This window comes from Garra rufa, chromosome 8 (assembly GCF_049309525.1).
Source record: "Garra rufa chromosome 8, GarRuf1.0, whole genome shotgun sequence".
NCBI lineage: Eukaryota > Metazoa > Chordata > Actinopteri > Cypriniformes > Cyprinidae > Garra > Garra rufa.
The window spans coordinates 51486862-51511017 of NC_133368.1; the positions used below are offsets into that span (position 1 = coordinate 51486862).

The 24156-nt window shown below is 37.1% G+C and overlaps 1 protein-coding gene across 1 annotated transcript in view; it reads right to left on the reverse strand.

Annotated features, from left to right (window-relative positions):
- Positions 1-1608: 1608 nt before the first annotated feature.
- LOC141340460 (plastin-2) overlaps positions 1609-24156 on the reverse strand; it is a 28265-nt gene continuing 5717 nt past the window's right edge. The window contains exons 3-16 of the mRNA XM_073845436.1: positions 23608-23771; positions 22254-22377; positions 20630-20762; positions 20466-20547; positions 20200-20365; positions 18797-18939; positions 10300-10395; positions 10025-10220; positions 8916-8994; positions 7517-7631; positions 6362-6495; positions 6153-6273; positions 5948-6072; positions 1609-2080 (exon numbers count right to left, since the gene is read on the reverse strand). Of these exons, the coding sequence (XP_073701537.1) occupies positions 1948-2080; positions 5948-6072; positions 6153-6273; positions 6362-6495; positions 7517-7631; positions 8916-8994; positions 10025-10220; positions 10300-10395; positions 18797-18939; positions 20200-20365; positions 20466-20547; positions 20630-20762; positions 22254-22377; positions 23608-23771 (1811 nt within the window). The 3' untranslated portion in view covers positions 1609-1947. The remainder of the gene's footprint in view (positions 2081-5947; positions 6073-6152; positions 6274-6361; positions 6496-7516; positions 7632-8915; positions 8995-10024; positions 10221-10299; positions 10396-18796; positions 18940-20199; positions 20366-20465; positions 20548-20629; positions 20763-22253; positions 22378-23607; positions 23772-24156) is intronic.

Sequence of the window (24156 nt, forward strand, 5' to 3'; positions counted from 1 at the left end):
GATAAAAACATCACAGTAATCCACACCACTCCAGTCCATCAGTTCACATCTGGAGAAGACAAAAGCTCAAACAAATCCATAATTTAGACGTTTTTAGGTCCATATTTCATGAAAAAAGTCCATCTTCTGTTGTCTCTCACATCAAAATCCAGCCACATATTTTTCGAGCTGTTTTGGCTTGTATCATTTGATTCAGTTCGGGAGTTTGAGCGCAATTCGCGAGTCATTTGATTCAGTTCAAGAATCATTTAATTCCGTTCGGAAGTTTGAGCGCAATTCGCGAGTCATTTGATTCAATTCGGCAATTATTTGATTCAGTTTTGGAATCATTTGATTCAGTTTGGGAGTTTGAGCGCAATTCTCGAGTCATTTGATTCAGTTCAAGAGTCATTTGATTCAGTTTTGGAATCATTTGATTCAGTTCGGGAGTTTGAGTGCAATTCGCGAGTCAATTGATTCAGTTCAAGAATCATTTGATTCAGTTTTGGAATCATTTGATTCAGTTCGGGAGTTTGAGCGCAATTTGCGAGTCATTTGATTCAGTTTTGGAATCATTTGATTCAGTTTTGGAATCATTTGATTCAGTTTGGGAGTTCGAGCACAATTCTCGAGTCATTTGATTCAGTTCAAGAATTATTTGATTCAGTTTTGGAATCATTTGATTCAGTTCGGGAGTTTGAGCACAATTCGCGAGTCATTTGATTCAGTTCAAGAATTATTTGATTCAGTTTTGGAATCATTTGATTCAGTTCGGGAGTTTGAGCGCAATTCGCGAGTCATTTGATTCAGTTCGGAAGTTTGAGCGCAATTCGCGAGTCATTTGATTCAATTCGGCAATTATTTGATTCAGTTTGGGAGTTTGAGCGCAATTCTCGAGTCATTTGATTCAGTTCAAGAGTCATTTGATTCAGTTTTGGAGTCATTTGATTCAGTTCGGGAGTTTGAGCGCAATTCGCGAGTCAATTGATTCAGTTCAAGAATCATTTGATTCAGTTTTGGAATCATTTGATTCAGTTCGGGAGTTTGAGCGCAATTTGCGAGTCATTTGATTCAGTTCAAGAATCATTTGATTCGGTTCAAGAATCATTTGATTCAGTTCAAGAATCATTTGATTCAGTTCGGGAGTTCGAGTGCAATTCGCGAGTCGTTTGATTCAGTTCGGGAGTTCATTCTATATTTATTCTGTGTGGTTAATGTTTGAGATCAGAACTTTGCAGTGGGTTCAACAATTAAAGATCTGTGCAGATGTCTCTCCTTGATGTGTTATTATAGATTATGGACTCGTATTTTAGTTAAAGTCTTAATGATGGATTTGTTTGAGCTTTTGTCTTCTCCAGATGTGAACTGATGGACTGGAGTGCTGTGGATTACTGTGATGTTTTTATCAGCTGTTTGGACTCTCATTCTGACGGCACCCATTCACTCCAGAGGATCAATTGCTAGTAACAGATTGTTAAAATCAAAAGTTGCATCTGTTGATTTTATTTAATGGACCTAGGCTAACATGAACTAACAATAAACAGATAGTTAGTTGTTGCATGAACTGATATAGTATGTAAGTATTAGGAATAGTATGAAACAAACACTCAAGTTAAAAAATGCTTTTTATTTGCACATTTATTTCCAGTGACATTTAACATGTTCATCATCAGATTGAGAGACTGAGCGTTTACTGTCATTTATAGACTGAAGTACCTGAACAGTAGAAAAAGAAAAACCAGCTTTGTATTACAAATACGCACATAGTGCTCAGAGACAAATAAAGACGTGACCTTTAACTTTTGCTGTACACAGGTTTAACAAATAGCAGACAGAACTTATTGATTATTTTTTGACTGTCTAGAGTTGTTTATTGATATTCTCCATAGAAGTTTCCATCATTTTGCTTGATGTTATGAACCTGAGAAACACCTATAATAGACAACAGAAATATAAAAGCAGGCGCTTCTAGATTCGTCTCATTCCTCGAGCCATGAGGCAGGCGAACACCGTCATCACCATCTTGGGCTTGACCTCCACCAGATCCTCAGGCAGAGCGTACACCCGCGCTCCGATCTTCCTGGCCATAGAGATGGCGTACCTGAACAACACATCCGTCAGTTTCATCTGCACAACAGCCTTTATACACTTCTGGCTTCAGGACAAGTTCAGCTCTGACTCTCTCCTGCAGCTCAGTTTATATCACGCAATTCTTTTTTTCTCACAGTTCTGAATTTATATCTTGCAATTCTGACTTTGTCATAATACTGAGTTTTTATCTTGTAATGCTACACTTCTTGTAGTTCTAAGTTCATATCTCGGAATTCTGACTTTTTTTTCTTGTATTTCTGACTTTATTTCTATTTCTCTAGCAATTCTGACTTATTACTAGTTCAGATGTTTAGAGTTTTGCAATTCTGGCTTTTTTTAATTGCTATTCTGTCTTTCTCAAGACTGAGTTTATATCTCACAATTCTGACTTTTTTTCTTGTATTTCTGACTTTATTTCTATTTCTGAATTCTGATTTCCTTGACATTCTGAAGTAAATCTTGCAGTTGTTTCTTGTAATTCTGAGTTTATTATTCTGACTTTTTTTCTTGCAGTTCTGACTTTCTCAAAATTCTGAGTTTATATCTCACAATTCTTAATTTTTTATTGCTATTCTGACATCATCCTAAGTAGTTTTTATCCTGTAATGCTAAATTTCTTATATTTCTAAACTTATATCTCTCAATTCTGATTTTTTCTTGCAGTTCTGACTTTCTCACAATACTGAGTTTCTATCTCTAGCAATTCTGACTTATTACTAGTTCAGATGTTTAGAGTTTTGCAATTCTGGCTTTTTTTTAATTGCTATTCTGTCTTTCTCAAGACTGAGTTTATATCTCACAATTCCGACTTTTTCCTTGCAGTTCTGATTTTCTCATAATACTGAATTTATATCACAATTCTGAGTTTATTCTGACTTTTTCCTTGCAATTCTGACTTTCTCACAATGCTGAGTTTCTCTAGCAATTCTGACTTATTGCTATTCTGACTTTCTCGTATTACTGACTTTAGATGTCGCAATCCTGTTTTTTTTATTGCTATTCTGACTTTCTCATAATCCTTAGTTTGTCTTGCAATTCATATTTTTTTCTCACAGTTCTGAATTTATATCTTGCAATTCTGACTTTGTCATAATACTGAGTTTTTATCTTGTAATGCTACATTTCTTGTAGTTCTAAGTTCATATCTTGGAATTCTGACTTTTTTTCTTGTATTTCTGACTTTATTTCTATTTCTGAATTCTGATTTCCTTGACATTCTCAAGTAAATCTTGCAGTTGTTTCTTGTAATTTCTGAGTTTATTATTCTGACTTTTTTTCTTGCAGTTCTGACTTTCTCAAATTTCTGAATTTTTTATATCTCGCCGTTCTGAGTTTATATCTCACAATTCTTAATTTTTTCTTGCTATTCTGACTTCCTCATAATATCTTCATGAATTCATATCTCGTAATTCTGAGTTTGTTTGTTTTTTATTTCTATTCTGACTTGCTCAATACTGAGTTTATATCTCGCAGTTCAGACTTTTTCCTTGCAGTTCTGACTTTCTTGTAATTCTGACATTATATCACAATTCTGGCTTTATTCTGCCTTTTTTTCTCAGTTCTGACTTTCTCATAATACTGAGTTTATAGTATAGTTTATACTGAGTTAACAGTATATCTTGCTATTCTGACTTCTGACATCATAACAGTTTTTATCTTGTAATGCTACATTTGTTGCAGTTCTAAATTTATATCTGACATTTCAGATTTTTCTTGCAGTTCTTTCTCACAATGCTGAGTTTATATCTCTAACTATTCTGACTTATTACTAGTTTAGATTTTTAGAGTTTAGATGTCGCAATTCTGGCTTTTTTATTGTTAGTCGGAATTTCTCATAATCCTGAGTTTGTCTTGCAATTCTGACTTTTTCCTTGCGGTTCTGACTTTCTTGTAATTCTGACATTATATCACAATTCTGGCTTTATTCTGACTTTTTTCTCTCAGTTCTGATTTTCTCATAATACTGAATTTATATCCTGCAGTTCTGAGTTTATATCTAGCAATTCTGACTTTCTCATAATATCTTTATGAGTTCATATCTTGTAATTCTGAGTTTATTCTGACTTTTTTCTTGCTATTCTAACTTTCTCATAATACTGAGTTTATAGTATAGTTTATACTGAGTTAACATTATATCTTGCTATTCTGACTTCTGACATCACACGAGTTTTTATCTTGTAATGCTACATTTGTTGTATTTCTAAATTTAAATCTGACTTTCTCACAATACTGAGTTTCTCTAGCAATTCTGACTTATTACTATTCTGACTTTCTCGTAATACCGACTTTAGATGTCGCAATCCTGTTTTTTTATTGCTACTCTGACTTTCTCATAATCCTTAGTTTGTCTTGCAATTCTGAATTTTTTCTTGCAGTTCTGACTTTCTCAAAATATTGAAGTTATATCTCACAGTTCTAAATTTATATCTCACAATTTTGATTTTTTCTTGCAGTTCTGACTTTCTCACAATGCTGAGTTTATATCTCTAGCAATTCTGACTTATTACTAGTTTAGAGTTTAGATGTTGCAATTCTGACACTTTAAGTTCTATTCTGACTTTCTCATAATCCTTAGTTTATATCTCGCAGTTCAGACTTTTTCCTTGCAGTTCTGACTTTCTTGTAATTCTGACATTATATCACAATTCTGGCGCTATTTTGACTTTTCTCTCAGTTCTGACTTTCTCATAATACTGAATTTATATCTCGCAGTTCTGAGTTCATATCTCGTAATTCTGACTTTCTTGTAATTCTGAGTTTATTCTGACTTTTTTCTTTCTATTCTAACTTTCTCATAATACTGAGTTTATAGTATAATTTATACTGAGATAACAGTATATCTTGCTATTCTGACTTCTGACATCATATTACTGAGTTTATCTTGTAATGCTACATTTCTTGTATTTCTAAATTTATATCTCACAACTCTCACAGTTCTGACTTTCTCACAATGATGAGTTTTTATCTCTAGCAATTCTGACTTATTGCTATTCTGACTTTCTCGTAATACTGACTTTAGATGTCGCAATCCTGTTTTTTTTATTGCTATTCTGACTTTTTTGTAATTCTGAGTTTATTCTGACTTTTTTCTCTCAGTTTTCACTTTCTCATAATACTGAATTTATATCTCACAGTTCTAAATTTATATCTCTTAATTCTGACTTTTTTACTTGCAGTTCCGACTTTCTTATAATTCTGACTTTTCTCTTAAAGTTCTGATTTAGAATTACAAGAAAGTCAGAATTACTAGATATAAACTCAGAATTACAAGTCAGAATTGTAAGAGAAAAGTCGGAACTGCAAGTAAAAAGTCAGAATAAACTCAGAATTATGAGAAAGAACTGCAAGATATAACTGTTAAGAAAAAAAGCCAGAATTCAGAATTATAAGAAACTCAGAATTACGAGTTCTGGCTTTTTCATTGCTATTCTGACTTTCTCAATACTGAGTTTATATCTCGCAGTTCTGATTTTCTTGTAATTCTGAGTTATATCTTGCAGTTCTTTCTTGTAATTCTACAAGAAAGTTTATTTTGACTTTTTTCTTGCAGTTCTGACTTCTCTGCAGTTCTAAATTGATCTAGCAATTCTGACTTTCTCATTGCTATTCAGACTTTCTCATATTCCTCAGTTAATATCTCACAATTCTGACTTGTAATTTTGAGTTTTTATTTAGTAATTCTGACGTTCTTGTAATTCTGAGTTTATATCTCTCAATTCTGAGTTATGTCTTGCAATTTTTTCTTGCAATTCTGACTTTATAATACCAATTTTATGACTCTTAAGAGAAATATTCTTCAGCACTGAAGTCCTCCTGAACCCAGAACATGTGTGTAATGTTCATTACTGTGCGATTGAGGAGCACGACTGTGACATACTTGGCGTTATTGAGTTTCTCTTCGTCTGTCAGGTCTTCTGTCTTGAGAAGGTCGTAGCGGATGGAGCCGGGCTGGATGGCGTCAATCAGGTCCAGGACCGGCATGCTGGTGCTGATGGATCCGTCCTGCGCAATCATAACCCAGCGGTCAGTGTTGATGCAGACGGAACAGGTGTTTTTCCTCAGGGTGAGCGAGAGCTACCTACTTTAAAGCCGCTGATGGTGCCTTTGCCGGCCTGTCTGAGCGCGTCGTTCACCCAGGTCACGATGGTGTCGTCGTTCACCTTCTGCCCGTCGCCCAGATCCTCCAGGATGTTCAGTGTGTATCTGCAGACAGAAGAGGAGGAGATCTTCAGCATGTGACGGTGTGTGTGAGTGTGTGAGTGTGGATCTGAAGTGTGTTTGTGTGTCTGACCTCCTCATGAGCTGCCAGAGCAGAGCCAGAGTCAGCGTCCGGTTGCCTTCGTTCAGATCCTGACCAGCGATTCCCACCAGAGAGAACTTGGCCTCCTTCTTTCCCAGCTCCACCGCGTAGTTACAGTTCTCCAGCTGTGGTTCACAATCAAGTGGAATGTGCTTTAGCGACTATGTATTTATGGTTTCAAAATAGTACTTTTTAGGATTTGTTTAGTTCACTTTTATTTATTTATTTATTTGCATTTAGTCATTTTTTAATCAAAACAGTATTTAATGTTTTGATTTAATTCTGATTTAATGAAGTTGCCAAATAATTTAGATTTTCTATGCTGTTATTATCAATAGTATAGTATTATGTAGGAAAGACAACTAACGTAAATGTAAAAGGTTAAGCTAAATAAATGCATTTGTTAAATGGCAAGCATAAATAAATGATAAATTATAAAAATTAAAATAATAAAGATTAAATGTAAAACAAAAAGAGTAGTTATTTCTCAAATAATATAAAAAATGAGTCATTTTAAATTAGAAATAAAATGAATATTTTAAAAAAAAGCATAAAAACAATATGTGTAATACTGCTTTAAATGATTTTTTCCCAAAAAAAATATGAAAAAGTTTTCTGTTTAAGTTAACTGCATTTTGTTTTACTGATCAAAAAATAAATCTCATATATTTGTCCCTAATTTACAGAAGACACCCACTAAAATGTCATTCAGTGTCAATCTTGTCAGGCATATTTACAACAAAAATCTATTTTTTGACATATTAAAAGATACATTTTTATTCACCCCAAATACACCTTAGTTGTAATTCTACTTTTTTTTTTTTTTTACAATTTGCCACTATCCTAGATTTTTAACTCATTTAAAACACAATGAAATTTAATATGCTCCCTTTTTTATATATATCTTTAATATGTACAAGTCAGAATAAGCATAAGCATGACAGTTTAACATTTTATTCTCCAAAAATATATTTGAAAACTTAAAAGTAGACACATCTAATGTGCTTTCTATGAACATAAACTCACTTTTGTCAATTTCTTTTTATCTGGACATCTTACTGTCTTTAGATATCCATTTATAGAATATTTAATAATTGTGTGTGTTGTGTTTGTGAGTGATGAGCTTCTGTTCTAATGCATTTGTACCTTTTTCATGTTGCTGCCCAGTTTGGGATACGGTGGTTTGTTGACTTTGTCCCAGTCCACAGGAACCTTGATCTTTTCATAGAGCTGGAAGATCACCAGAGCATCAGCCAGATCCCTGACAGAAGAAGAAGAACACAGAGAACACAATGAGCACCAGCACTGCAGCAGCGCCACCTGCTGGACACACAGTCTGTAAACATTCTGGCGAGGTGCTCTTTCAGTAAAACTTCAAGAAACATTTGTTCAGTTGTCCTGTCTTTAATAATGTCCTCAACATGTTTTTAAACTTTTCAACGTTACATATTTGGTTCAAAGAACATTCAAAAGTAACATTCCCGAAATGCTACAAAGTAGAGATAGATTTAGAGATCCATTCAAACATTCTAAAAACTGGACACTTTGAACATTCAGAGAACAGTCAGAAATAACTTGTTTGTTACATTCTCTAGGCATATTTTTGTTTGCTGGGATACTTGTCTGTTTTAAATCAGCTCTCATGATCAAATCATGTTTCAAACAGTGGTTTGCTGCTCGTCATACTCGAACAAAAATGCATTTTAATCCCAGCTAGCAAAAATATGCTTGGAGAATGTAACAAAAAAAGTTATTTCTGACTGTTCTTTGAATACATAATTAACTATGTTTTCATTACAGTTTTTGGTAGTTACTGATATAATTATCACTATAGTTGTGGTATATTTATCATCACAGTTATCGGTAGATATTGGTGTACTAGTGCACTGCTTGCCTGTTTTCTATCAAACAGCTCTCACAATCAAATAAAGTTTCAAACAGCGGTTTGCCGTTGATCATTTTGGAAAAAAAAAATGTATTTTGCATTTTAATCCCAGCTAGCAAAAATACGCTTGGAGAACGTAACCAAAAAAAAGTTATTTCTGACTGTTCTCTGAAGGTTCAAATTGTCCAGTTGTTTGAATGTATCTCCAAAGAAACATTCCATTGTATGATTTTGTAACATTTCGGGAATGTTACTTTTGAACCAACCATGTAACATGTTTAAAAGTTTCAAATAAGTTAGAAGAACGTCCAACTAAAATGTTTCAGAAAAACATTTTGAATACAAAAAAAAATGTGTACAAATGTTTAAATTGCACATTAGCCAGTTTTGATACTTTTTGATTCTAATTATTTCTACTCCAGTTCATAGTTGAAATGGTGATTGTAATGGAGACTCATCTTCATGACTGATTTGTGCTAATTAAACATCAATGATGTTGAATCTCCAAACTGGTTTCAGCCCAAACGGAAAATTCCTTTTAGAGTGAGTATTTTTGCTGAAATTGTAGTGCATCCCTAATTTAATAGCCGTTCAGTGCTTTAGAGTGCACTTCTGAGTTTGATTTGTTGTAATGTATTGAGATGTTTGCTGTGCACTCACACGTAGAGATGATTGACGCGTGGATTGACGCCCAGTGAGTTCATCCAGTTCCTGAAGGTTCGCTCCTCTCTGGTCTCTCCTGACAGACGTGAGAACATGATCAGATCAGTTTAATGGAATCTTTGTGAATATTGATCACACGAGTCACTCTATTAACTTCTGATTCTCAATCTCTGACAATTAATTACAGGCTTTAGTATATTAGAAAGAAGCATAGTTTACATTCCTGCATCTCAAACATTGAATCATCAAGACTTTGCCAAAATATTCTGAGAATATTCCTTTGAGATCGTCCAATTCTCTGGAAATGTGCTCCAACAAAATCAAATAAATATACACTACTGTACAAAAGTTTGGGGTCAGTACATTTTTTTTTTTTATTAATACTTTTATTCACCAAGGATATATTAAGTTAATAATTAAAAGTTAATAATAAATAATTTACACTGTCATAAAATATTTATATTTTGAATAAACAAAATTTCTGAGAAAGTTCTGAAATTTCTGATTTCTGGAGGATCATGTGACACTGAAGACTGCAGTAACAGCTGATCAAAATTCAGCTTTTCATCACAGGAATAAATTCTATTTTAAAGTGTGTTAAAATAAAAAACACTATTTTATATTGTAAAAACATTTTGCAATATTACTATTTTTTTCTGTATTTTTAATCAAATAAATGCAGCCTTGATGAGCACTTCTTTAAAGACTATTACAAGTCTTACTGACCCCAAACTTTTGAACGCTAGTGTACATGTAATATATAAATCTAGTTTGAGAGAGTGAGATTACAGGGCTCTTTTTCTCAGGAAAAACATCTGAGAAGCAAGAGACTTAAGCGTTGATGTCTAGGAGAAACAGCTGAAATATTCAAAAGGTTTTAAAGTGATAGTCCACCTAAAAATGTTTATTCTGTCATAATTTACGCTCCCTTGTGTTGCTCCGAACTGAAATGACTTTTTGAACAATTTACTTCAATTATATGGGCAAAAAAATGATTCCCAGCATTCTTCAAAATGTCTTCTTTTGTTTCCAGCTCATAGAAGTTTGGAGAGATCGAGGCAGAGTTAAACAACGACAGGATGATCTCCCGCTTCAGACGGACTCACCCTCGATAGAGCTCCAGTCGATGTCCTGGTTCTCAGGCTTCTTCAGAGCTGGGAACTTGTTGAAGAGGTTGGCCACGTAGGCCAGATTGAGTTTGGGGTTTCCGCGCACCACGTCTGTGGCCGTGACGAACTGTCGGCAGCCGAGCCGGTCGGCCTGTTCCAGCATGCACTCGGCTCTCTTCAGGTCGTCTTTCTCCTGTAACGGTGGGATTTTAACGTGTTTTAAGTGTTGAACGTGTGCATGTGAATGATGTGTCGATGAGCCGTTTCCTCACCCGTATTCCAGATATGTCGATTGGGATGGCTGGGATGCCCTCCTCATCTCCTTTGGGTGCCACCTGGTTCAGGATGTTGTAGTAGGCCTTGGAGTCCTTGAACGACACACGAAGATGAGGTTATGAGCACTTCAATATATTTACATCCAGAGAGCATTAACACTGGTTTATACAGTCCTGCTTCCTTGTAATATAATAATATTACTTTTTCCAAGTAACTAGTAAAGTAACGCATTACTTTTTAATTGACAAAAAATATCAGTTTATCTTTTTCAAATAAGTAACGCCAGTTACTTTCCCCTCATTTATTGATTGACAGCTCTCCTGTCCCCATGCTGAGAGAAATCAAGAGTAAGATGTTACTTTAGTTCTAGAATAAATGTGAACATGCATTCATTCATCTCACTCACTAAAAACTGATACAGTGTTCTTCCAAATGAATAAAAAACCTGCAATAATTAAAGGTTCAATAATACAAATATCCTTTATGTATTTAATCCCATTTTATTAACCGATGTCTTTGCTGCCGACCTTCAATGATCCAATTCATCCATACTAATAAACAAAAATTACTCAAGATAATCTAACATTTGATTTCCTTTTTTTATTGCTGAAGAGTTGACATTTGTTCTTCTGCGGTCTACTGTACAGACGGAGATTTACTTTTCTCTAAACCTGAGGCTTTTGCTGTGAAAAGGCTTTTACATTTGACAAAAATAGGCTTTTTATATTAAAAACAAACAAGCCCTGCTCAGATTTAAAAAGTAACGGAAAAGTAACGAAATGCATTACTTTCCATAAAAAGTAACTAAGTAACGTAATCAGTTACTTTTTTAGGGAGTAACTCATTACTTTTCATAAAAAGTAACTAAGTAGCGTGTGTCAGGGTTAGCAAGAAGGGACCCAAATGCAGAGTGAATAAGACAGACAAATATTTATTAACACAGGTTCAGGGGTGCATAGTGGTGAACAATCTTGAGCTCCAATCCAGCGAAAAGAGAATTGTGCCTCCAGAGATGGACAATCTGGAGAACAGTACCATACATATGGCAAAACCAGGCAGAAGACTGAGGGGAACGCCAGAGCAGAAAACGCCAGAGCTAGCAGTCAGAGTGACGGGATGCAAAGCAGGCCAGAATCAGAGTTAGAATATCAGCACCAGGCTTGGTTGGCAAGCTGCCCAGGAGAACCAACAGGCAGGGAGTCTCAGGCTGGGAGGTCAGGACTGGAGGGAACACACAGCACAAACATACAACAAGACAACATTCAAGACCACACGACACTAATCAGCACAACACAGGGAGAAACATGTAATATGTAAAAAAGGAAAAAAATAAAATACAAAAACAAAAGAAAAGAATAAAAGCAAAACAAAAAGGTAAAAATAATATCTGAATTTAAACTATAAAAAGTAAAAGTATTAAATCCAAATAAAACAAAACTAGAAACAAGACAGAAGAACTACTAAAAATAATATTTTAAGTAAATATTAGCAAGAAAGCTAAAAGGTATAAATAAAGAACAAAAGCTGCAGCAAGGATACACCAAACTACAAGGCAGGACTGGAATATAGAGCAGCAAGTGAGCACTGTCTCTATGACACAAGACGAACCCGCAAACACTGAAGGAGAAACAGCACAATATAAAGGGAGAAAGGTAATGAGGGCCAGGTGAGCACAATTAGAAGAAACAAGGACAAGACAAGGGCTAAACAAGAGGGCGTGACCAAGGGAAACAAGGAGGTGGGACCACAGGAACACATGGTAGACACAAACAAAGACAAAGCCATGTGTTAAGACACAAGATAAACAAAGAAACATTAAACAAAGACAGCACAGACAAAGCTGCCAGGGCAGAGCCCTGACAGTACCCCCCTCCCAAAGGACGCCACCTGGCGTCCAAACCAGTCCAAGGAGGTGGTGACACAACAGGAAACAAAGGGGGTACCAACTGGGGGGGTGGGCTGGGACTAAAACTCGGAGTTACAGGGCGGCCAGAAAACATAGGAGGTAGGACTGAGAGGGAAGAAAGGGATCCCGGGAAATAATTTGGGACAGACCAGGGAGGTGCTGGCTTTGGGAACTCATAAGGGCTAGGTAATAGGGAGGGTGGGATGGGGGCCTTGTTGGTAGTCCTACTAGAGACATAGGTTTGTTTTACTGGTGGAGTCTTGAAAAAAGCCCTAGTGTTCTCTGGGGCCAACTCTTGACTGATGGACTTGGGGACAAACTCAGGAGCCATGACTGCACTGGCAGGGAGGGTGAATCCTTGGGAAGCATGCTCAGGGGATGTCAGAATAGTCTTAGGTACTGAATTGGAAGCACTTTCCAGGGCTTCAGGGGCAGACACTGGGCTTGACTCTGACGTGCCCTCCTGGGCTGCAGGGATGAACACGAGGCTTGATTCTGGCGTGCCCTCCTGGGCTGCAGACATGGGGCTAGACTCTGACTTGCCCTCCTGAGCTGCAGGGATAAACACTAGGCTTGATTCTGGCGTGCCCTCCTGGGCTGCAGGGATAAACGCTAGGCTTGATTCCGGCGTGCCCTCCTGGGCTGAAGGGGCAGACATGGGGCTAGACTCTGGCGTGCCCTCCTGGGCTGCAGACATGGGGCTAGACTCTGACTTGCCCTCCTGGGCTGCAGGAAAAGGCTCAGGGTTTGATTCTGATGTGCCCTCCTGGGCTGCTAGGACAGGCATGGGGCTTAACTCTGATGTGCCCTCCTGGGCTGTACTAATGGTCTCTGGAGACTGCTGGACCGGAGATGACTCTGCAGGCTCCTGGAACGGAGCGGATTCTGGAGTTGATTCTGGAGAGAACTCAAGGGCTGGAGATAACACTGAAGTTAAAGCAGGCTCTCCGACTGGCCTCTCTGGAGCAGGCTCTGAGGACATGACATGACTGGCCGTCTTGGGCATTACAGGATTAACTGGAGGTTCAGGAAAAGTTACCTGGATAGTCACAGACTCCTTCACCAGGGATGAGACAGCTGGTGAAGTGGGTAGCTTAGGGTGTGGTTCCACCAGGTTACATACATCTGGGACCACTGGATGTTGGACCACCTTAAAAGTGATTGCCGCTGACTTGACCATCTCTGGAATGAAAGGCCCGGTCTTGACTGGCTCTGGAAGAACAGGATCAGGTTCGACTGGTTCCAGAATGAGTGGACCGGGTTCAACTTGCTCAGAGACGGATGCAGCATCTTGGGCCGCTCTCCTTGACCTATGCTTCCTTGGAGTCAGAAGATGATCTGGGACTTGACTTAGCATGGGTAAGAGAACTGGTTGGTTGCTGCAGTCTAGGTCTGGGATGACTAGAGAAGACTGGACTGACTCAGAGATGGATTCAGCATCTTGGACTGCTCGCATTCTTCTTGACCTATGCTTCCTTGGAGTCAGAAGATGATCTGGGACTTGACTCAGCATGGGTAAGAGAACTGGTTGGCTGCTGCAGTCTGGCTCTGGGATGAACTCTGACTGCTTCAGGACTGGCACTGGAACGCCCTCGAGGGCAGCTGAAACACCCTCCTGGGCTGAAGTGATAGGCTCAGTAGCTGACTCTGGAACGCCCTTGGGGGCAGCTGTAATGCCCTCCTGGGCCTCAGGAATAGGCTCAGTAGCCAAATCTGGAACGCCCTCAGGGGCAACTGAAAAGCCCTTAGGGGCTGCAGGAATTGCCTCAGTAACCGACTCTGGAACGCCCCCAGGGGCAGTTGAAACGCCCTCTGGGGCTGCAGAAATAGGCTCAGTAACTGACTCTGGAACACCCTCAGGGGCAGTTGAAACGCCCTCTGGGGCTGCAGGGATAGACTCAGTAGCTGACTCTGGAACGCCCCCAGGGGCAGTTGAAATGCCCTCTGGGGCTGCAGGAATAACCTCTGGAACTGATTCTGGAACGCCCTTGAGGGCAGCTGTAATGCCCTCCTGGGCCTCAGGAATAGGCTCAGTAACTGACTCTGGAACACCCTCAGGGGCAGTTGAAACGCCCTCTGGGGCTGCAGGGATAGACTCAGTAGCTGACTCTGGAACACCCTCAGGGGCAGTTGAAACGCCCTCTGGGGCTGCAGGAATAGACTCAGTAGCTGACTCTGGAACGCCCCCAGGGGCAGTTGAAATGCCCTCTGGGGCTGCAGGAATAACCTCTGGAACTGATTCTGGAACGCCCTTGAGGGCAGCTGTAATGCCCTCCTGGGCCTCAGGAATAGGCTCAGTAACTGATTCTGGAACGCCCTTGGGGGCAGAAGAAACGCCCTCCGGGGCTGCAGGAATTGCCTCAGTTGAAAGTAAATCACTGACCTTCCTCCTCCTCCGTTTACAAGGTAGCTCTGGGATGAGCTTTGGAGTCGACATTGGAGCGGACTTGAGGGCTAGCGCATACTCAGACATCTCTGCGAGGACAGCTTCAAACTCAATTGCCTGTGGGATGACTGTAGCATTTTCAACCAGCTCAGGGAAGACCAGATTTAGTTTGGTTACCTCTGCAGTGACTGTGGTTGACTCAGTGATGGCTACAGCATTCCGGACAGCTCTCTTCCTTCTCAGCCGGCGCTTTTGTGTGGGAGACAAAAGAGGGAGCAGATCTTGATTCAATGAGGAAGGGACGGTGGGATGGTCAGTGGTGGAGGATTCTGGTGGAGAAAGGATTTGCCAGTCTTTGCGATGATGCACATAGTTGGAGAAATTCCAGAAGTCTAAAATCCTCAGTTGCTCAATCTCCCACTGTGGCAAGGGGTCATCCAAGCAAAGATTGAAGGCATCCTTAAGAGCCGCATCATCGTACTCCAAGCCCCTGGCCATAGTCCAGAAGAATTGGGCAAAACACCGCACCTCTCGGCCCTGCTGGCGAAGCGAGGCCACACACTGCTGAAGTGCCAGCCTCCCTTGAGCAGTTGCAGGAGGAATTATTTTTATACTCATTCTGCTGGGTCCTTGTTTTTGGCGGGTTCGTAATGTCAGGGTTAGCAAGAAGGGACCCAAATGCAGAGTGAATAAGACAGACAAATATTTATTAACACAGGTTCAGGGGTGCATAGTGGTGAACAATCTTGAGCTCCAATCCAGCGAAAAGAGAATTGTGCCTCCAGAGATGGACAATCTGGAGAACAGTACCATACATATGGCAAAACCAGGCAGAAGACTGAGGGGAACGCCAGAGCAGAAAACGCCAGAGCTAGCAGTCAGAGTGACGGGATGCAAAGCAGGCCAGAATCAGAGTTAGAATATCAGCACCAGGCTTGGTTGGCAAGCTGCCCAGGAGAACCAACAGGCAGGGAGTCTCAGGCTGGGAGGTCAGGACTGGAGGGAACACACAGCACAAACATACAACAAGACAACATTCAAGACCACACGACACTAATCAGCACAACACAGGGAGAAACATGTAATATGTAAAAAAGGAAAAAAATAAAATACAAAAACAAAAGAAAAGAATAAAAGCAAAACAAAAAGGTAAAAATAATATCTGAATTTAAACTATAAAAAGTAAAAGTATTAAATCCAAATAAAACAAAACTAGAAACAAGACAGAAGAACTACTAAAAATAATATTTTAAGTAAATATTAGCAAGAAAGCTAAAAGGTATAAATAAAGAACAAAAGCTGCAGCAAGGATACACCAAACTACAAGGCAGGACTGGAATATAGAGCAGCAAGTGAGCACTGTCTCTATGACACAAGACGAACCCGCAAACACTGAAGGAGAAACAGCACAATATAAAGGGAGAAAGGTAATGAGGGCCAGGTGAGCACAATTAGAAGAAACAAGGACAAGACAAGGGCTAAACAAGAGGGCGTGACCAAGGGAAACAAGGAGGTGGGACCACAGGAACACATGGTAGACACAAACAAAGACAAAGCCATGTGTTAAGACACAAGATAAACAAAGAAACATTAAACAAAGACAGCACAGACAAAGCTGCCAGGGCAGAGCCCTGACAGCGTGATCAGTTACTTTTTTAGGGAGTAACTCAATATTTTAAAGCATTACTTTTCATAAAAAGTAACTAAGTAACGTAATCAGTTACTTTTTTAGGGAGTAACTCAATATTGTAACGCATTACTTTCCATAAAAAGTAACTAAGTAACGTAATCAGTTACTTTTTTAGGGAGTAACTCAATATTTTAAAGCATTACTTTTCATAAAAAGTAACTAAGTAACGTAATCAGTTACTTTTTTAGGGAGTAACTCAATATTGTAACGCATTACTTTCCATAAAAAGTAACTAAGTAACGTAATCAGTTACTTTTTTAGGGAGTAACTCAATATTGTAACGCATTACTTTCCATAAAAAGTAACTAAGTAACGTAATCAGTTACTTTTTTAGGGAGTAACTCAATATTGTAACGCATTACTTTCCATAAAAAGTAACTAAGTAACGTAATCAGTTACTTTTTTAGGGAGTAACTCAATATTTTAACGCATTACTTTCCATAAAAAGTAACTAAGTAACATAATCAGTTACTTTTTTAGGGAGCAACTCAATATTTTAAAGCATTACTTTCCATAAAAAGTAACTAAGTAGCGTAATCAGTTACTTTTTTAGGGAGCAACTCGATATTGTAATGCATTACTTTCCATAAAAAGTAACTAAGTAACGTAATCAGTTACTTTTTTAGGGAGCAACTCAATATTTTAAAGCATTACTTTCCATAAAAAGTAACTAAGTAATGTAATCAGTTACTTTTTTAGGGAGCAACTCGATATTGTAATGCATTACTTTCCATAAAAAGTAACTAAGTAACGTAATCAGTTACTTTTTTAGGGAGCAACTCAATATTTTAAAGCATTACTTTCCATAAAAAGTAACTAAGTAATGTAATCAGTTACTTTTTTAGGGAGCAACTCGATATTGTAATGCATTACTTTCCATAAAAAGTAACTAAGTAACGTAATCAGTTACTTTTTTAGGGAGTAACTCAATATTTTAACGCATTACTTTCCATAAAAAGTAACTAAGTAACATAATCAGTTACTTTTTTAGGGAGCAACTCAATATTTTAAAGCATTACTTTCCATAAAAAGTAACTAAGTAGCGTAATCAGTTACTTTTTTAGGGAGCAACTCGATATTGTAATGCATTACTTTCCATAAAAAGTAACTAAGTAACGTAATCAGTTACTTTTTTAGGGAGCAACTCAATATTTTAAAGCATTACTTTCCATAAAAAGTAACTAAGTAATGTAATCAGTTACTTTTTTAGGGAGCAACTCGATATTGTAATGCATTACTTTCCATAAAAAGTAACTAAGTAACGTAATCAGTTACTTTTTTAGGGAGTAACTCAATATTTTAAAGCATTACTTTCCATAAAAAGTAACTAAGTAACGTAATCAGTTACTTTTTTAGGGAGTAACTCGATATTGTAACGCATTACTTTCCATAAAAAGTAACTAAGTAACGTAATCAGTTACTTTTTTAGGGAGCAACTCGATATTTTAAAGCATTACTTTCCATAAAAAGTAACTAAGTAACGTAATCAGTTACTTTTTTAGGGAGTAACTCGATATTGTAACGCATTACTTTCCATAAAAAGTAACTAAGTAACGTAATCAGTTACTTTTTTAGGGAGCAACTCGATATTTTAAAGCATTACTTTCCATAAAAAGTAACTAAGTAACGTAATCAGTTACTTTTTTAGGGAGTAACTCGATATTGTAACGCATTACTTTCCATAAAAAGTAACTAAGTAACGTAATCAGTTACTTTTTTAGGGAGCAACTCAATATTTTAAAGCATTACTTTCCATAAAAAGTAACTAAGTAATGTAATCAGTTACTTTTTTAGGGAGCAACTCGATATTGTAATGCATTACTTTCCATAAAAAGTAACTAAGTAACGTAATCAGTTACTTTTTTAGGGAGTAACTCAATATTTTAAAGCATTACTTTCCATAAAAAGTAACTAAGTAACGTAATCAGTTACTTTTTTAGGGAGTAACTCGATATTGTAACGCATTACTTTCCATAAAAAGTAACTAAGTAACGTAATCAGTTACTTTTTTAGGGAGCAACTCGATATTTTAAAGCATTACTTTCCATAAAAAGTAACTAAGTAACGTAATCAGTTACTTTTTTAGGGAGTAACTCGATATTGTAACGCATTACTTTCCATAAAAAGTAACTAAGTAACGTAATCAGTTACTTTTTTAGGGAGCAACTCGATATTTTAAAGCATTACTTTCCATAAAAAGTAACTAAGTAACGTAATCAGTTACTTTTTTAGGGAGTAACTCGATATTGTAACGCATTACTTTCCATAAAAAGTAACTAAGTAACGTAATCAGTTACTTTTTTAGGGAGTAACTCGATATTGTAACGCATTACTTTCCATAAAAAGTAACTAAGTAACGTAATCAGTTACTTTTTTAGGGAGTAACTCAATACTGTGACGCATTACTTTCCATAAAAAGTAACTTAGCGTAATCAGTTACTTTTTTAGGGAGTAACTCGATATTGTAACGCATTACTTTTAAAAGTAACTTTCCCCAACACTGGTCATTACCTTGATATCGGAGCTGAAGTTGTTGATTTTGGCACAGCCGGCCTCCTCCAGGTGATAGTTGACCCAACGCAGCAGCAGCTCCTCAGGAGACAGTTTGACCAGATCCTCCAAACTCTCCCCATCCCTGAGCAGAGCGATCAGAGCTACACACACACACACACACACACACACACACACACACACACACACACACACACACACACACACACACACACACACACACACACGTGATCATGTGACTCCCATAATGTCATTCGTTTGGTCAACACATTTGTCATTTACTCTAAAGAAAGATGTTAGTATTTGGCTCCTGTTTAGTTCTTGTTTTGATCAAATAATAATGTTAGGGTAACTTCTTTTTAGAGCTTTGTTTCTTAAAACCATTAAATAATGTTCCTAGGAAGACCATAAAACAATGTTGCCTAATGGTTATTTTTAGAATAATGTTCTATAAAAGATGTTTCTATAGAGTAAGGTTTCCTGGCCAACCAAAGACCAACATTTAAAGGGGTCAAATGATGCAGTTTCTTGTTTTCCTTTGTCTTTAGAGTGTCACAAGCTTTTTGTGCATCGATAAGATCTGTAAAGTCGCAAGGCTTAAAGTCTCAAACCCAAAAGAATTATTTATTATAAAAGTTAAGACTCAGAGACATTGCAAAAGTGAAATTTGCCGTTCCAAATGAGGACACAACTAGAAATCGGTGGTTAAGTTATATTTACAACCCTGTTCCGGAACAGTACACTGTGTGTGATGCGCATTTCCCTGAGGACTGTTTCCTGAACCTGGGAGAGCAGCTTACAATGTCAACCCTTACTAACCAAAGGGTTAAGGCTATAAAGTGGGGCATTTCCAATGTTGAAGGACAGTCTGGTTTCTGACTCGCAGCCTGTAAGTACGATTTCATATTTAAAGAATTCAGTACTGACTATTCAAACACCAGTTTTGAGCAGTGTAGAGTAGTGCTTGTTGTTTCTCGTTCTATGATCGCAAATGCAGACGTGTTTATGCAACGCAAAGTGTGAAAAGACAGCATGAGTCATTATAATCAGTAGTTGTGTCCCCACTGGATGCAACAAATGCCTCGTTTATAATGGTTTTGTTGTTTCTGTCTTGTCGCGTCGAGGCACTGCATGATAAGGGGCGTAACATTTCGGCCAATCACAACGCACCGAATAGCTGGCCAATCAGAGAACACCTCGGTTTCCATCAACAATGAGTTTTGTAAAAATCAAAGCGTTTCAGAAAGGTGCGGCAGAGAGGAGCAACAATGTACAGTATGTGGAAAATAATGTTTTTTGAACCTCAAACTGCATAAACACCTCACTTTACAACAAATACACAAAATAATACTCTTTTTAACAACATCACATGACAACTTTAAAAAAAGGGGTTTTAAATGTACCTTCATTTCGACTGATCTCGATGTCTGCAAACAGGCCGATTTTGATGACCTGCCACAGGAGTCCCAGCACTAAATGCTGCCTGCCCTCTTTCAGGTCCTCTGCTCCGATGTTCACCACGTGGCAACCGATAGCGGAGGCGGAGTTGAGCGCGAGGTTCAGATTCTCCTGCACGTTCACACACACACATGAACACCAGCATTAAAATCAGTAAAACAGCAGTGAGTGAAAGGGTCCAGGGGGTCAGGAGCAGTGTTTGTGGACGGACCTGGATGGTGAAGGGCGTCAGCTTCTTCTTGTTGATGGTTCTCTCGTCAATAGTGTCCGGCACAGACAGGTTGATCATCTTGCTGCAAACAGAGAGGAAGCTCATATGTCTGAGCAGTGAAATACGGCGGTATTGAGAGTGAAGGTGTGTTTACGCTGCGGTACCAGAGCACGATGCCGTCGCCCACCGCCGTGAACAGATCGTTGGAGCTGGGATCCATGGGAAGAACATGCTGGCAGTCCGGATCCTTCTCCAGCGCTTTATTGACCCAGTTCACAAACGCCACTTTCTCCTCCTCTGAACACGTGTCACAGTTGGGGATAAACACATTGTGGGAAGATTGTTTGGAAATGTTTCTGAACTGTCAAATTCTTCAGTCTAATGTTATTTAAAGGTGACAAAATCTTTTCTTACTACATTCTGATGACATTTTGATCCTAAATGCTGAACGCTCAAATGTCCAGCGTTTTATTTTCGTAATTAGAATGATATTTAAAAGTTACAAAAAAATGTTTCTTACAACATTCATCAAGTTTAAATAACATCAAGGTCATTTTAAGAATGTGCATCTCAGAATTGATATATCTATATATCGTATATCAAATATTAACTAGACAAAAACATTTGTCAATTAGCAAGTTACTAGCATGTTTCTAGCATGTAGTTAGCATTATTAACATGTTATTAGCCAGTTGCTAGCATGTTGCTACCATGATTAACAAGTTGCTAGCATGTTTGCATGACTAGCATGTCACTAGCATGCTGCTAGCATGATTAACAAGTTTCTAGCATGTTGTAAGCATTATAAACAAGTAACTTGCATGTTGTTAGCATTATTAGCATGTTTCTAGCACAACAAGCATGTCGTTGGCATGTTGCTAGCATTATTAGCAAGTTGTTAGCATGATTTGCAAGTTGTTAGCATGTTGTTTGCATAACATGACTAGTGGGTTATTAGCAAGTTGCTAGCAAGTTACTAGCATGTTTTGGCATTACTAACATGTCACTGGCATGTTGTTAGCATGATAAGCATGTTGCTAGCATTATTAGCAAGTTGTTAGCATGATTTGCAAGTTGTTAGCATGTTGTTTGCATAACATGACTAGTGGGTTATTAGCAGATTGCTAGCATGTTACTAGCATGTTTTGGCGTGACTAACATGTCACTGGCATGTTGTTAGCATGATAAGCATGTTTTCTAACATGTTGCTAGCATTATTAACAAATATCTAACATGTTGCTACCATTATTAACATGTTTCTAGCATGTCGTTAGTATGTTGCTAGCATGATTGACAAGTTGTTAGCATGACTAACTAGTTATCAGCAAGTTTCTGGCATGTTATTAATCTCTTTCTAACATGTTTGCTAGCATGATTAGCATGTTACTAGCATGACTAGCATGTTGCTAGCATGATTAGCAAGTTACTAACATGGGTAGCATGTTGTTAGCATGATTAGCATGTTGCTAGCATATTTCTAATATGTTGCCAGTTACTAGCACGTTTTAAACATGATTAGCAAGTTACTAGCATGATTCTAGCATGATTAGCATATTGTTAGCATGATGCAGATAGATAATAAGTTTTAAATAGCATTTCAGTAATTTGGCTTTCTCAAGGCAACTTAATAAAATGCTAAAAACGTTCCATAAACATTAGTTTAAAAACATTTAGTTCTAACATTTCTACAATTATTAGTGTTTCCTGTCGTCTGTTCTACAGAATCCTGATTATCAGGATGTTTTGTTCTCTGATGTTGTGTGTTTTTCATCAGTGTGTTGATCTCACCGGAGTAAGAGTGCTGTGTTCCAGACTGTTCTGAGGTTCCAGCCACTGAGCAGATTCCCTCCTTCTTATTGATGGCCTTACGGAACGTCTTGGAGACTTCTGAGCTCTTCAGATCATGAAACACCTGAGACAGACGGAGACAGACGACCTTCAGTGTGACTGATACAGTTCACTTCAGTTACAGCTCAAACTAAAATCAAAACCATTACAAAAAATTACTTTTAATACCTTTAATTCAACTCATTTCCTCATTTCAACTCATAATTTAGTTTAGCTTGTACTAAAATAACTGAAATAAAAATTAATAAAAACACACATATATAAAAATACTACAAATGACAAAACAGACAATTCAATTACTAAAGCTTTCATGAAAATTAAAATGACACAAAATATACAAATATTTCCAAATGTTTCAAAATATTTTCAAAATACTTCGAAATATTTATAAAATGTTTCAAAATATTTTCAAAATGTTTTAAAATATGTATAAAATGTTTCAAAATATGTATAAAATGTTTCATAACATTTATAAAAGTTTCATAACATTTATAAAAGTTTCATAACATTTATAAAAGTTTCATAACATTTATAAAAGTTTCATAACATTTATAAAATGTTTCAAAATATTTAAAATGTTTCAAACACATTTTCAAAATGTTTCAAAATATGTATAAAATGTTTCAAAATATGTATAAAATGTTTCAAAATATGTATAAAATGTTTCAAAATATGTATAAAATGTTTCAAAATATTTATAAAATGTTTCAAAATATGTATAAAAGTTTCATAACATTTATAAAATGTTTCAAAATATTTATAAAATGTTTCAAAATATGTATAAAAGTTTCATAACATTTATAAAATGTTTCAAAATATTTATAAAATGTTTCAAAATATGTATAAAAGTTTCATAACATTTATAAAATGTTTCAAAATATTTATAAAATGTTTCAAAATATGTATAAAAGTTTCATAACATTTATAAAATGTTTCAAAATATTTATAAAATGTTTCAGAATATTTTTGAAATGTTTCAAAATATTTATAAATGTTTAATCAAAAATGTAACAGTATCTCAATGATACTAAAATAACACTGCTCAGGATGACTTAAAATAATTTAAATTTATATATAATTCATCATTTTATGAATATATTAGAATAATTAAACCTAATTAAAATACTGAAAACCGATCACGATGTAAATTGAAATCATGTATTTCCATATTTAATCTCAGTAACTATTGTTTTTATAGAAGAATACAGTTCTTGAAACTGGAATCATGAAATGAATTGTGGTTAATTCGTTTAGTTTATATGTACAGATGTTTATTGCAGATGTTGATGCTGACCTTGGCGAACTCGTCGAAGGTGATCTTTCCGTCCTGGTTGAGGTCCATGGTCCGGCTGAGCTCCTGGATGATCTCACGCACGCGGTATCCCGGCAACGGCAGATTGGCCGCCTTGAAGAGAGCGTTCAGCTCATCGGTGCAGATGTGACCGTTACCGTCCACGTCTGCGGGATGAGGTCAAAGGTCAGCGCCAACACATCGAATGAACCACTCGAATCAACCCACTCCTCTAATCCATCACTCTGAACACTCAACACTCCTCAAATCCACATTTTAAATGAGTGAATTTTAATTTCAATTTTGAATAGTTTTATAAAAATCATGTTAGCATGCTAGTAACTTGCTAATCATGCTAGAAACATGCTAGGAACTTCATTTAGTGATGCTAACGACATACTAGTAACTTGCTAATCATGCTAATAACATGCTAATCATGGTAGAAACATGTTAACAAATTGCTAACCATGCTAGAAACATGCTAGCAACTTGTCAGTCATGTTAACAAAATGCTAGTAACTTGCTAATCATGCTAGAAACATGTTAGCAACT